At 43.8% G+C, this 15737-nt stretch overlaps 1 protein-coding gene across 2 annotated transcripts in view; it reads left to right on the top strand.

Moving 5' to 3' along the window:
• The window catches only part of Pacrg (parkin coregulated), a 460392-nt gene that overhangs the window by 248070 nt on the left and 196585 nt on the right, over positions 1–15737 (top strand). For both annotated transcript variants that reach the window (XM_038339699.1, XM_038339700.1), the window contains exon 3: positions 10215–10386. In XM_038339699.1, the coding sequence (XP_038195627.1) occupies positions 10215–10386 (172 nt within the window). The remainder of the gene's footprint in view (positions 1–10214; positions 10387–15737) is intronic.

The following is a 15737-nucleotide window of genomic DNA, read 5'->3' as shown; positions in this document are numbered from 1 at the left end:
CTCCTGGATAAGCTCTGGCTGGCTTCCAGCAGCCTGTCTGAGGGCCCTTGACCAGAGCGGTGGCTGTCTCCCATCTGAGTTCGGGTGCAGTCCCCCACCTGATGACACTTTCTGCCATTCACAGAGTTCCATAGTTATTCCTTGTTTCTCTTGAGCAGGGCCTCTTCCTAGGCATCCTTGTTGTATGCCCCACTCGGGCATCTAAACATTTGCTATGCTACTTTCTGTGATTGGTTTATTTTTAACTTTTACTTTAGTTTACTAAGAGACAGAAGAAATCCTGGTTACAAATAATGCAAATAAATGCTAACTAGCATCTGTCAAATGCATGCCCAGTACGCCGTTGTGAGGGGCATACCACTACTGCCCCACACAGCTGGTCCTTCTTGAAGTGGCCTTAGGGCATCAGACTGAGCTAACCTCTTTCGTTTTCTTTCTGTGACTGAGTGTATTGAAATCAGCTGTATGTTACTGCATTCAAGGACAGTTTTTAGTAAACACTGACATGTTCTGCGATGAATACCAGCGGCTGTAACCACAAATAGAATCTTCCTTTCAGTTCCTGAAGTTTCTCTGAGATGTTCCAGGTCTCTCACACATTTCTTGCTTGTTTCATGGACTCTGCTGCCCCCAGAGAACCCCCCTGGCCTATCCAGAGAGTGCGGTTTTTAGCATTAATCAGGAATGTGATAAAGAGGAAGATAAACTCTAAAAATGTATTTTTATATACATTTTGCCCCTTGGTATTTTTCTTTGGTTAAAATAAATGCTAATTTTAAGTTTTTAAAAATTTCCTTAACCTTAACATTTTGGCAAGTGATGGAGAGTGGGAAGCTTTGAAGCCACAGAACATGGGGCGCTCCCTTATTTATTACTCACCGGCTGCTACAGTTACGAACATAAAATTTCTCGATAATAAAGGTTAAGTGTGAATAAATTCGAGATCTGCTTACAACTGACCTTTAACTGTCTTGGTAGCATTTTTGACAAAAACTTAAAATAAGGTTATTGTACAAAGTAATTTGATTTTCTAGCCCACATCCAGATTTGTGACTCCATAATTAATATCCTCCACCTAGACAGGGTAATCAGTATTTGTATACAGTGACCATTCAGGCAGTGAGGAATTGCCACAGAATGCAATTTTGGAAGTTTCTGTCTATCCATCTAAGAGCCTGGCCAATGTCATTGGTCCCTGAAGATCTTTCCTGTCTGGCTTTTACACTTACCAGTAATTAATTAATTTTCTCTGTAAAGTCTTACATATCAAGTATTAATTTTATTTCTTAACAAACTCATTTTGTTATTTATTTCTATTGTGAACTTCTGAAAAAGCATTTTCTAAATATGCTTTAATCACATATGTGATTGCTGCCCTCTTTGGTACAACAGTTTTTAGTCAGCCCATACTCTGGGCTCTCTCCCTGCTTAGCAGTGTTCATACATTCCTCGAATGTGCCCTGTAGTTAGCCATATTAGCCTCAACGATGAACATTTTCTTTCTCTCTTACATACTTTCAAGATCATTTTTTGGTCTTTTTTTATTAGAGAGACCTTCTACAGTGCTGGGTAAAGTAACAGTGACTGTCTTCAAAGCTTCACCATAGAGTGTCATGTTTGTGCATGCATTTTCCTTCAGATTTTGTCTTCAAACACAAATACAATGTTGCGATGTCCTAACATTTTACCCATGGGGCCTGGTTTTTAACATACTGTTGGAATCTTGATTTTCATGTTGTTCAGTTGTCTTCAGAGGCTACAGCATTGTGTTGCTGTCTTGAGCTGGGGCTCACACAGTGGGTTGTGTTGCTGTCTTGAGCTGGGGCTCACACGGTGGGTTGTGTTGCTGTCTTGAGCTGGGGCTCACACGGTGGGTTGTGTTGCTGTCTTGAGCTGGGGCTCACACGGTGGGTTGTGTTGCTGTCTTGAGCTGGGGCTCACGGTGGGTTGTGTTGCTGTCTTGAGATGGGGCTCACACGGTGGGTTGTGTTGCTGTCTTGAGCTGGGGCTCACACGGTGGGTTGTGTTGCTGTCTTGAGCTGGGGCTCACACGGTGGGTTGTGTTGCTGTCTTTTATTGTCCTTTTCTTAAGAGACATCTCTGCAAGTGGGTTAAATAATTTCATTGTAATTCAGTGCTACAAATGTTTTTATTTCTGTGGTGATTTTCTCGTTGATTTATGAGTAATTCAAAAAAATTTCTAAATTCCTAAATCTGTGAGGATTAGAAGTTGGGCTTTTGCCTTACTAAGTGTTATTTTGTTTAATTTTCTTTAGAGAATATGACATTCAGGACACATGTTTTGGGTTCCTTCAGACTCTTTTTATGGCTCAGTACATATTTAACTTTCAAAAATATTTGGAATATGTTTTCAAAGAATGCATTTTCTGTAATTGTCAAATTTGAAGTTATGTGTAGATTCTCAAAGTGGAACTTACATCTCAAATGTATTTTAAAGTTTTATATTTAAAAAACTTAAAAAGAAAACTATTCTAACAATGAAAATGTGTGAATCCTACAAGAGGTTAACAGCTATTGGGCAGTTTTGAGAATTAAATAAAAGATTGCTGGTTCATGAACAGTGGTCAAGCTGAGGAGAGAAGAGGAAAAGCCAGGACGGACTTTTTTGTTAGTGTAGAACTTCTGTACATGCACTGGACATCTGGGTACCAGCTGGAGAGGAACCATAGCTGAAAGAGAGCCGTGGACATCTGGGTACCAGCTGGAGAGGAACCACAGCTGAAAGAGAGCTGTGGACATCTGGATACCAGCTAGAGAGGAACCGTAGCTGAAAGAGAGCCGTGGACATCTGGATACCAGCTGGAGAGGAACCGTAGCTGAAAGAGAACCGTGGACATCTGGATACCAGCTAGAAAGGAACCGTAGGTGAAAGAGAGCCTTATACTTCACACCAGAAAAGTCACCAATACGTTCATGATTTAAATGGAAATGGCTATATTCTTTATGGCACAAATTTGGACACAACTCTTTCTAACAATAATTCAAACTTCAGGACACAGAAATGATTGGAATTTTTTAGCAACATAACAATGGCTGCATTAGCAAAAGATAAACAAGATGTCCCTCCACATACAAACCACTGTGCTCCACCCCAAAAACAAAAGGCCCAGAAAAAAAAACCAATGGTTCATAGTGAAAAATCGGAAAGAATATGGAAATATGATTCACAAAAGACAGTTTACAAATGGATTTCAGGAATGTCTTTGAAAGGTGGTCATGCTCACAGGGAGAGAAATGGAAGTTAAAGCCACACTGAAATGCCATTTTTATCTCGGATGTCCTTAAGAATCAGCCTTTGATAGCATTCTCTCTGGATAAACAATAGAAACACAGGTACTGGCATATTGCTTATGGGGATATAACTTGATACCATATCTGTGAAGCATTTATTTGGTAAAAATCTGTCAAAATGATGTGTGTGTGATTTTGACAGCATATGGAGAGCATATATATGCTGTTATATATACTATATATGATATATATTGTGCATACATATATATTATATTATTGTATATAGATATCATATGTCATATATATTTCTTCCCCTCAGTTTTTATCCTGCCTCCTATTTCCCACTTTTCGTCTTGAATGCGCCCATTATAAACTAACACATAACAAGGATGTGCCTGGTGACAGCCCGTCTTTTGAGAGCCGGCTTGACCCACTACACTTCTTCATTTCTATATTTAGCCCCATCTCACATGTCCTCACTGCCTGTCTGCATCCCGCATATCCCTGTAGGGATGCTGGATTACAGATGCCCTGACACACGTGGCTTTGCGTGGGTTCCTGGGATCTGAACTCAGGTCTTCACACGCATGTTGCTAGCACTTTATCCGCGGAGGCATCTCTGCAGCCTTGCCACTTTTGTAAAGGGCATTTTGAAGTGTTCCTTTTCGTATTTCAGTCTCTTATTTCAAGTTGCCAGCCCCAGCACTCACTCCCACAACCACAAGCCGAGTGAGCAGCTGGGGGTCACTCTGTCACCATAGTGATTGGTGGAAATTTGACAATGGGCATATATGACAGCAGGAGCCGGGCTTGTCTCCCACATTGTGTAGGTGATAATGCTCTTTCGTTTGTTTGGGATCTGGTCCCTGTGAAGGCCATCACTATTGTCTGAGATTTGATTTCCAGCCTTTACATTCTTTGAGCTTTTATTTCTCAGGGATTTTTTTCCACTGACAGTTTCCCATCAAGTTATCTTTCTGTTCCTGTAAATGAGAGAAAGATGCCTTCTGGTCCCCTTTTCACCAGGGAAGCAGCCTTCAAGTTCCTTGACTGTGCAGGCATTCCTGCTCAGGCCCCTTCTCTTGCCATGCTGTGTTCTCAGCACCATGTCTCAGCCTGGGGCTGATCCCTCCTGAGGTTGCCTGTCGCTACCTGGAGCCCCTCACTTACCTCTGTGTTGGATTTCATCCTCATCTCCAGCACCCAAGGATCTCCTGAGCTCAGCCCATTTTCTACCTGTGTTGTTAGGACGTTCTGTTTCATGATTTAGATTTTTTGGTAGTTTATGACTTCATCTCAGTCTTGTCTACCATCTTCCTGCTGCCAGGAGCACGTGGCTTGTTCAAAAGTTTCCAATGTCAAAATTAAGCATGCAACATGTATGTCTTTGTTGTATATTTGATATAGCTGAAACATAAAATGGCTGAAATAATTTTAAGTTATTCATCATGACTGTGTCTATACACATTTAGAGACAGGACCCATATGTGTGAAATGTGTTATAAACATCATCTACAGACAGCATTTAACACCTATAGACTGTGTAAGGCTTCTTGCAACAAGTTACTAGCTGCCTCTGGGTAGAGAACACTTTAAAAGCCTTGCTTTAGAAATGTCATAGTAAGTATATATAAGTCCATAATACATTCATAGCTAACCGCACCTTTACATATTAGCTTGTAATTCTGCATAGTGTCCTCAGGAATTATTATATGGGCTATAACAGGAGATATTTTCTGTATTCCATTTGCTAATTGATGAAACTATAAGAAAGTGTGTAGTCTCTGGTCAGAATATCCCAGAAGTTGTTAACCATAGTGTGTTTCTTACCATTCGGTATGGCATTATTGAGACATATCTGTTATGGGGACAAAATATTGAATTTGATAGGCTAAGGGAGACAGAGTTCTATTGCTTTTACTCAAAGGTCACCAGAGGACTTAGGCATCCAGCAGTGCAAGCACGGTGATCTTTACAATGTTTGCATGGATTCTGAAGATGATTTCATGCACAGAACACTTCACATCTCTGGGGTTAATGTCCAATGGGCTGCTGACCAGGGAGGCACCTGTGACTTTAACCTTGTGTTCAACACAGCCCTTGGCTTGGTCCAATTCCAAACAGTTTCTTCTAGTTCTGGATTTCATAAACTTCCATAAGAAGATTATCAAATGTATAAACAAGAGCCTTTGGCAACTCTTGAGGAATACATATTATCTTAAGCTTTAAACTGGTCACCCTATGATCAGGAAACTGCATAGAAGGAAAGCTATTAGTTGTTAAACTGTAAAAAGCTGTTTTTAAGCCTAAATGAACCAAAAAGAGCAGTAATTTAGAAGCACTCTACAACATAGTCGTGATGCAACCCTGTGTATCATAAATAAGGGACCTCAGAGATGGCCCCTTTCAAGACATGAGAAAATCATAGAGTCCCAACAGCTAGATTTTTACAATGCAGACCTTGTCATTACCATCATGGACATATTTTAGGGTAGTTGAACTTTAAGGTCCTTCATTTGTAAGCTGTCGCCCATACACAGGTCAGTCTGTGAACACCCTACATGACAGCTAGTGAATTTCAGGCTAAACATGAAGTCATCCGTCCTGTTTGTCTTTTAAGGTGCTCAACACCTCATCACATCATCATGAAATGCTCAGGTTCATGAGATATGTCCCCACAGAGAGAACAAAAGCATTTTACTTGAAGAATAAAGTTGTAGACTATGTAAACTTACAGGGATGTGTACATCCTCTGCTGCTTCAGGATCAACATAAAACTCCACACCCTCTGGACCCCTGTAATAGCCTGATCTTGGGTGAGTACAGGCTGTCATCCCTGACCCTTGTGTCTCAGTTCAGTCAACTTCCTGGTAGATTTCAAAAGGTTGGGGTTAAAATCCAAGGCTCAGCAAGATGGCTCACAGGTAAAGATGCTTGCTGCCAAGTCCAAGGTCATGGGTTTAATCCCTGGGACCAATATGATGGAAGGAGAGAACTCATCCCCGAAAGTTGTCCTCTGACCTCCTCAGGCACACCATGGCTTGTCCACACTCATAAATAAGAACATATTAATAAATAAATGCAACACCCACCATGTCTAAGGACTCTTGTGAGCATATCCTCCTCAGCAGTGGCAAACTCACTGAACAACAGGACTCCAGAGACTTCATACAGGCTGAGAGAAAGTCATAGAGGGTGGCAGTGGTGGCGGTGATGACAAAGGGGCCTCCCTGAACTGATGCTCAGGTGAAAGGGCTTGATCTCAAAGAACTCTGGGGGTAAGAGAGTAGCCCATGGACTTATCTGTCCCCACTTCATTCCCATTGACCATGTATAGGTACTAAAACGAAGCCAATTGGGTCTAGATGGAGATGTTAAAAGTATTAGTGTCCTTCTGAGAAGTGACAGATGCTTGGGAGCCCACTCTACACACACACACACACAGAGAGAGAGAGAGAGAGAGAGAGAGAGAGAGAGAGAGAGAGAGAGAGAGAGAGAGAGAGAGAGAGAGAGAGAAGAATGGTCTGTGAGCGTAAGGGGAGGATGCTCTCCAAGGTAAGGAAGAGAGCCCTCAACAGAACCTGGCCATGCTGACACCTGATGCTGCATTTCTAACCTCCATAACTATGGGAAAAGAAATGTTTAAGGTGTGTGTATGCGCATGTGTGTTGTGTCTGTGTATATCTGTGTGTGTGTGTACAAAGAAGCATGGTATAAGGTCAGAGTTTGATGGAAGGCATCTTTTTCAGTGCCCTCCATGTTTGTTTTTGAGACAGTCTCTCACTAACCCTATAATTCCTAATTCTTCTACTTCCAACAGTCCCAGGAATTTCTTACCTCTGCCTTTCTGGTGTTGAGAATACAGTCACACAGCATTGCACCTGGCTTTTCGTGTGGGTGGCAGGACCTGAAGTAGGTCATCATGATTGCAGGCTATTCCCTTTACCAGTTGAGCCTCCTCCACAGCCCTAAATGCCTGTTTTGACCCATTCAGCTGTTAGTATCTTTTTTTTGCCACCCGAGCTGTAGGAATGCACCTCCAGAAACAGTTTCTAAGTAGGGCGGGGTGAAGGCAAGCGAGTCTCCAGGGCACTGCACATGCCAGAGGGGAAGGCATTGAAAGCACAGGTCAGGGAAGCCCTGTGGGACTTTGACCAGGAGCAGTGTGAGTCTGTCACCCGAAGTAATTGGAGAGACCTGGCATTAGGGATTTGGTACAGGAGGCCCAGGGAGAATGGGAAGGGTTGCTGTGTTATACTAATGAGATCAGAAGAGGACCAAAAGGATTAGAGAAAGGTGACCATTGGTAGCCTTGATCAAAATAAATTAGGACGCAATCGGCAAGTGGGCAAAGAAAGGGTGGAAGTAGAGAGCCATAGACATCACTCTAGAGGATTCACTTTACTTTGAAGATGGTCCTATTGCTCCTAGGGGAAATTTAGAGAAAACAGAAATGGAAGAAGAGGGCTTGGGAAGGAGGAAAGAATAGTAAAGTCAAAAGTCAGGTGAAATGATATTAAAACACATGAAGCTCCCTATACTAAGTGGACCCCAAGAGGCCTTGCCAAGGCCTAGGCAAATTCAACAAAAAGAAACAATATTATGCTCACAAAATGGGCCCCTACAAGACATTCAAGCAGGAGTTGCACACGGAGAGAAGTCCTCTCCTGTCTAGCAGGCAGCACCTACAGCATCTAAAGAAGGTTGTCAGCATGCAAGGGCATGTTGTTGTCCACTGTGAAGGCAACAGACTTGCGCCAGTGGCTCCTGTGCCTGGTGACAAACAGGTCAGGAAAAGACAGGATTATTGCCACTCGGTAGTTCATCATTTTCCCTGTCTTCAACTGCTCCTTCTTCTCTATGTTATTTTATGAATTTTCCTTACAGCTTTTGAAAACAGAGTCATGTGGGTACTCAATATTTGTCATTGAAATATTATAAAATGGAAGAGATAAAGTAATTCACACCATGCAGTAGGAGAGGCCCTCAAAACACAAGGCTGGAGAGAGCAAGGAAGGAAGGGAGGGAGTGGACAACACACTTTAGGCCACTCAGTTAAAGTGATGATAATATTAGATCAGACTCCATCCAACTGCATTGGTAATGATGTGGAAAATGAAGACATGGGACAAAGGACGAGTCACCAGGCTGCAGCAGCGGCATCTCCCATCCAGATGGCTCGAATTTGAATCCCACCCAGCTCTAGCATCGCTCATGAGCTTCAGTGGACCTTAAGGGAGTTAGTTGTCCAGACACTCCGTGCCCCTCGGGTTTCCTATGTTGACACTGAAACACTCGTTGTCCTGTTAGGACACCAGTGCAATGTTTACAGTTCCTGGCATCAAGCCCTCTGGTACCATTGTTACTCATAGTATTGTTGCCTCAAATCATGGAAAGGAAAAACAGAATCCCCCCCCCCCCCACACACACACACACAAAATTTGGCATGTCAGTGATCTTGTTAGGAGATGTTTAACTTCCCTGTCTCCCTAAAAGTATGTATCTGAAACACCTGAGAGAGAAAAGATAGCTATAACAGAGTGTTTAAATATGCTTTCCTATCTTTAAAGTCCTTGCAAAATCATACAATGTAAATAAATAAAATTTACTGAACAAAACTGGGAAGTAGAAAGAAAAAAACATATGAAAAATCAAACTAGAACTCATAAAAATGACAGGCATTAAATCAGGCATCACTATACCTGCAAATAACTTAACATGAAAATATAGTCTTAGATCATATCAAAATATAAAAGTTGGTAATTATATAGAGCACACCTACAAGTACAATGTACTGAAAAGGGAAATTAGCAAAATATAAGTTTCAGTAACAAAGAATGACTGTGATCAGTGCTATGGGATTTTTATATATTCTTTAAAATACAAGTAAAAAATAGTACAGGAAGCATTAACTATGAATCAGGTGACAAGGTAAAAGTATAAGTAACATTGTACCTTTGTATCCAAGAGATACAGCAGTAAATTTCCCATAGTGTGCAAAATACTACCCCCAAAACACTTTGAAATGTTCAGAGAAACTTAGGCCCATTACTCAGAGGTTATTCCATGCACTTCAGCTGGAATCAAATACATTGTGTAAATTGACAAATAGATCTAACAAATGAAGTACATGTAGGTTTGTGTCTTCCTATATTTGTGAACCCTAGGCTTGGGGAACCATAGACATAGATTCAGAACCACTCAGACCCTGGAGAAAGTGCTCTGTTGGCTACCAGTGGCCCACATCGTGGGGACAGCAGAGATGAGCCTGTAGACTCCAGAGGGCTGAGAGGAAAAGCATCCTGCTATTATGGAGGGCATTTCTCAGTGTCACTTAAATAGGAGAGCATAGGAGACTGGGCACATTGGTAAAGACTTGGAAACAAGGAAATTGACCCTGTAGTGGGAAACCAGTATGTGCTAAAAGATCCACTCAGGGTTGAAATATTCGCCATTCATTCCCTTGTTTTCTTGATGCCACCAGTATTGTACTGTCACCGTAGTCCCAGGAAACCATAGGTGGCCCTAATTGCCTTACTGGCCAATTATTGACATTCATATATATTCCTTATTAGGTTCTCGTTAGAAATATACATATCAATCTATTTAGACCAGTTTCATTTTGTTCGTGTACATGTGTTTTCTATGCACCTATCTTGAATCCTAATCTGAACCTTTATGATCAGACTTGGCCCAAATCGAAAAACACAAAACAAAATCAATAAATTATCAATGTGCTCCCAATGATATGTGACCAAGGCACTTGGTGGTTGAGATTTCAAAGTTGAGAATGTTACCCTCCTTGCCAAGAGATCAAGGGCATGGGGCACGCTTCTGGTGACTGGGTGTGGGGGTCAGTCACACCTCCATGACGGACTGCGGGGTCTTCTTCCCCACAGCAGGGGACAGAGCTGCCTACTCCACCACTGTTTTCACACGGCGTGTCCTCTCTCTGCTTCCAGGTGGAGATCGAGAAGCTGGACTACCATCATTACCTGCCTCTGTTTTTCGATGGGCTCTGTGAAATGACATTCCCCTATGAGTTTTTTGCTCGGCAAGGAATCCACGACATGCTGGAACACGGGGGGAACAAGATTCTACCTGTCATTCCCCAGCTCATTATCCCGATAAAAAGTAAGTGAACAGGTAAAAAGCGCCACTCAGTGTCGCGCGCCGCCACGTTTGACAACTTGCTAATTAAGCAGTAAAACACAACAGAGCGAGACAATCCCCAGGCTGGTGGGAAGTTTCATAAATTGACTTCTGAGGCCAGACAACTGCAGTCTCTGAATATACTTGTCTTCACCCATACTACACCATGACTTAACCACAAACAAAACAAATCGCGGGGGAGTCACACTACTCTGAGGTACAGCATGGTCATGACGTGGTGTCCAGACACTAACCTGTCCATTCAGAGGTAATGTGTGTGACCTTTCATGTGTTCCGTCCCAAACCCCAAGTTCTTGTTAAACAGCGCCTCACTTTTTTAAGTTAAATAGAAATACAGTTTTGCTGAGTGTCCATGAAGTAGTCCATGAAGCAGGAGTCATAATTTCGGGATCTGGGTGGCAGAAAATAGTTTTTTAGCACAGGGAACTTGTAATTCACAGTGGGTTCCTGCAGTGACTCCAGGAGACGAGGACCACCAGCCTTTCCCTTTCTAACATGGGAGCATGCTTCCTTTCCAGTTTGCCCAGGCCTGGCTGCCTGACGCTCCCCTGAAAGCAGCCTCCTCAACACTCTCCCATGTGGTCCTGTGAGCTCTCCAGCCACTGGGCTAGGTTTTTGGTTGCTTCCCATCTCATCTTTTTGGCTTCTGTTAGAGCTGGCAATAGAATCCCCACAGGCCAGCCTGGTGCTCACCACAAAGATTAGAGAGGTCTGTCCACCTCTTCCCAGATGGAGAATCGGGTCGGGCCTGGCCCTCCCACCAGGCACCACCAGGCCCAGTGCGGCTTGCTAAGCCTTTCACCATATTGCTATTAAAACCAGGAGGCCAGAGGCTCTAAGAACTCCACAACAGAGAGAGTTCTCTCTTTTCCCTACCTTAAACTATCCCAAGCAGGTGGAAACTCCCAACTTTGGCCTCAGCTGCCCCTTGACTGGCACGGGGTGACAAAGACCTTGCCTCCCCTTCATGTGCTGTACCAGCTCCTATCCAGGTCAACTGCTTCGCCAAGGCTGGAGGGCCTTTCCCTGGGCTTCGAGGCTTTCAGGGCTCACCTTAACACTCTCGTGTGCTCTGGCCACATGGTGTGACCAGAATGAGAACAGATGAGTTCACTGGGGTCACTACCCAGAGCTGGGTTACTTAGTTTTGCGTATGGTCCGTCTCTTGTTGATTGCAAGTAACTCAGTGGCATTAAGATTTGGGACAACAGCATTCAGCTTTCAGCCCTGCTCGCCCAGCTCTGGAACTTTCTGGACTGGTTTGACCCTTTGGAGGGCTGGTAAAATGGTAGCCGCCTTCCACCCAAGAAGAGTCAAAGTGACCTCGTGTGAAAAGAGAAGGCCTTCAAATAGGCCCTGAGTAGCCAGCATGCCCTTCCTCTTGTTCATCAGCCTCCAGAAGGACTCTTTACAAGGCCCTCAGGGAATGAGACGGAGACTGAGTAGTTCAGAATTTCCTACTTGTGATTTGTCCTCTCCTCTGGGCCACTTGGCTTAGAGATGTTCACTTCTGGTTGAAATTTCTTAGAAGATGACACACAAGTGTCACAGAGTTACAAAAGGGACCAGGCTGTCCTCTCCAGGAACCGTGGGACCTTTTGTTCCCACACCCATGGGAAGAACACCGAAGTCCAGATCTCTGTCCAACAATTTAAAATAGGTGCTCTGTCTGTTTCCGATGGGTGATAGATGGGTACTTCCTTGAGGGGCTTCCACACTTCAATGGTGTAGATACTGGGGGTGGGGGCAGAAAAAGCATTTCTATGTGATTTTTTAATTGGTGCAGACTGGGGGGCAGAAAGAGCGTTCTTATGCGATATTTTGATTGGTGCAGTACTAACTGCAGAAAAGCGTTCCTGTATGATATTTTGATTGTTTTTACAATTAAAGCAGACCAAATCAGAGAGTGGTAACACGGGGTGAAGGGAGGATCTGTCTGATCTGCATTTAAAAGCACCTGAAGAAATGGAAAGAAGCTACGCATTATGAAGACAAAATGGATGGAACTGGCATACCTGAGGTCATTTCCCGATAGCGGAAGCATTACTAAACAGTAAACACGGTTTAATAAATTAACAGAATAGGAATTCGATAGCCCAAGGTTCCAGTAGCCAGGACAACCTGTTCCGGTGTCTGTCATTGCATGGCTGTCCAGGATGCGGTCACCATTTCCCCATCCTGGTTCCTGTCACTGAAAGACAGGCATCTCTCAGGGAGAAATGCTGGCTCACTATGCAGCATCATGCAGGCTCAGCTCATAAAATCGTCTTTCAGGTGGGATTCAGGAATGAAGCTAATTGGCGCAGAAACAGGCTGATGTACATAATTGGCATAACATGTAATCGCCTTGTGTACTTTATTTTCAAATCATACTGTTAGTATAATCGTGACTTTATTCAGGGGCAAAATTGAACCTTTTACCACCGTTCTAATTAGTATCCGTCAAGGCCGAACATGGGTTAACTCACTGTGGAAAAAAGAGGTAGGAGCCATGCCTCTGTGCATTCCCAGAATCTGAAATTTATTTTATTAAAAAATGATAAAATTGATAATCCTGGATGAAACATGGATGTCCTCAGTGGGTCTAGGGTTTCCAAACTGAAAAAAGTAAGAATAGAAATCTGATCTTCTTCCTGTTCTCAGCTCAGGACCCTGGTTTTGAGAGGCTTTGAAGAAGAAAGGGCTTCACGCTTTACAGTAGGCAAATTAGTGCCCACTGCCTCTTCCGTTACAATCGCTTCGTGGCCCAGCTACCTCTGCTCCTTTCTCTCAGTTTCCACCTGGGTTGGACACTCCAAAGTACTCAGGCTCAGCAATGGGATGTTCTAGCTTAGTGTCCCTGGGGTCAGTGGCACAGCACCAAGTTCGAGGAGTGATCGAAAGATGTTTTGTTGTGGGTAAGGGTGAAGAAGGAAGAGTCCTCTGGTAGCCTGACCTGGAAATTAATGTTTGATCTACGGTTAAGAGAAATCCATCTCAAATGAGCACCGCAACCACAGTGAGCGAAGATTCTCTGCGTGTCGAATTCAGAAGAGGGTTGGAAGTGGAGTGGGGGGCAGGGGGAGAGAGGCAACCACAACTGTGGCTCCTGCTTTGGCAAACTAGAGAGCAACACCACAGTGGTGGTGGGGGGATGGCCCATTGGGCAAACCACACACACACACACACACACACACACACACACGCACACGCACGTACACATACACACACACGCACGCATGCACGCACGTACACACACACGCACACACACACGCACACACACACGCACACACACACGCACACACACACACACACACACACACACACACATGAATGCTGAAGCAGGATAAGCTCATAGAATGTTGCTTGGTAGTCTTGAAATTCTAGAGGTTATTACAGCACCACATCCTCAATAGGAGGGGAACTCACATGCAATTAACCCAATCTGAATGCAGTAAGGGAAACTCCACAAGCCAAAGGGAAGCAGCTATCTCGAGAGAGTTGGAGAGAATCATCAACTCCCTCCCCCCCCCCCCCCGACACCAAGAGCATAAGCATGGGCTCCAGCCTGTGAGAAGGGAAAGTCTGTAAGAAAGGGATGAGTAAGGAGAATTAGCAGGGAAGTTGGGACCCAAACTGGAACTGTAGATGGGTGTTCCCTAGAAAAGTATTAGGACAACAAGCAAAAACCAAGGCAGAGGTCCTGGGAGGAAAAACAGCCTTTACCATGTGGTCAAGGAGCTCACACAGTGCAGAGAAAATCAATGACAAGAAGCCCAGGCCAAGCACATTTGCAAAAGAAAGAAGGAAAGATAGAAAGGGAGGGAGGGAGGGAGGGAGGGAAGGAGGGAAGAAGGGAGGGAGAGAGGGAGGGAAGGAGGGAGGGAAGAGAAAAAGAAAAAGGGAAAAGGATAGAGAAAGGAAGGGAAGAACAAAACAAGGCAGAATCCTTCAAACGTTACAGGGAAAGATAACCAGAGCTCAGCCTGGTTCCCACTGAAGCTGGACAGCTGAGTGTCAGGATGTCAGAGGAGGAGGACCCAGCCTTGGTGCTGTGTCTCCCAGTAGTAAAAACCTATGGACCCATGTGCTGTAAAACACATCGAGATGCCTCCAGCCGTATGAACCCGAAGTGAGGATCTCAGAGTCCGCAGGCCTCGTGGCCAGGAGTCGCACCCCTAGAGTTAAGTGGGAGCGGTTGGCAGAGAAAAGTTCATGGCTACACGTAATGTCATGATAGTTTTGTGGTGACTCAAAATTCAAAAGAACTGGGCTCTAAGCCTTCAAAATCAACAAATAAGGCAAAACTTATCCAGCAATGATTTTAAAAGACACACCCAAGGGGCAGCAAACCCGTGGGGCAGCAAGAAGGGGCTAGAAGCTCAAAGCAAAGGTGGTGAGTGTGGAACAAGCTACTGCCAGCTGGGAAAATCAACATTCAAATTTGCTCATAAAGCAGAAAACACAGTCTAAACATCAGCTCTACTAAACAAAATATGACAAAAACATTAAGAAAAGACATTTTTAAAGGCACGAGCACCCATTTCATTTTTAGAAAAGTAAATTTTGGAACTAGGGAGACGACTCATTGGATAACCAATTGCCAGGAACACGTGAGGACTTAAGATTAAAGCCCTAGTGGCTCTGGAAAGCCTGGCACAGTGGTGCGTGTCTGCAATCCCAGTGTCTTTGGCTAGAGAAAAGATGGAACCAGGAGAAGATGAGGGCAGACTGTCCAAGGTTGACCTGTGATCTTTACATGCATGCTACAGAATACACACACCCATGTTCACATACAGGAATGCATATATATGTGTACACATGTACAAAGGTTTTTAAGTAATAATTAATATTACGAGGTTTCAAGTATATAAAAATATTGGTTTGTGTTGGTGAGCATATTCTCAGTAAAGATTTGGCCTTCAAAACTCTCTTAGTTTTCTCTCTGAAAGCTAAGGCATGGCATTTGAAGAGCAACTAGCTGCTCATCCTGATGCCATTGTCTCTGGAAGAACAGATTTCCTTCCCAGGAGAGGTGATGGTTGTCATTCCTCTGGTGTCTCCTCCCAGGAGAGGTGATGGTTGACATTCCTCTGGTGTCTTCTCTTTGGCTTTCAGATCTAGAATTTCTGCCAAGCTGTAGAGATTAGAAAACCTCGGACAGTACAGACATGGAAGGACGAGAGTTGCCACACTTCCCTCAAGCTGCCGGGCACAGCAGAAAGGAAGCTTAGGTACCCACATACTGGCGTGGAAGCAGAGTAAAAGACAGCAGGGTACAGAGTGACTTGAGGGAAATGATGGAGGCTAGCTTTGTGCATTCTACCTACTGA

Source organism: Arvicola amphibius, chromosome 8 (assembly GCF_903992535.2).
Source record: "Arvicola amphibius chromosome 8, mArvAmp1.2, whole genome shotgun sequence".
Lineage (NCBI taxonomy): Eukaryota > Metazoa > Chordata > Mammalia > Rodentia > Cricetidae > Arvicola > Arvicola amphibius.
The sequence above is the reverse complement of the archived record's forward strand: the minus strand, read 5'-3'. Positions and strand labels throughout refer to the sequence as shown.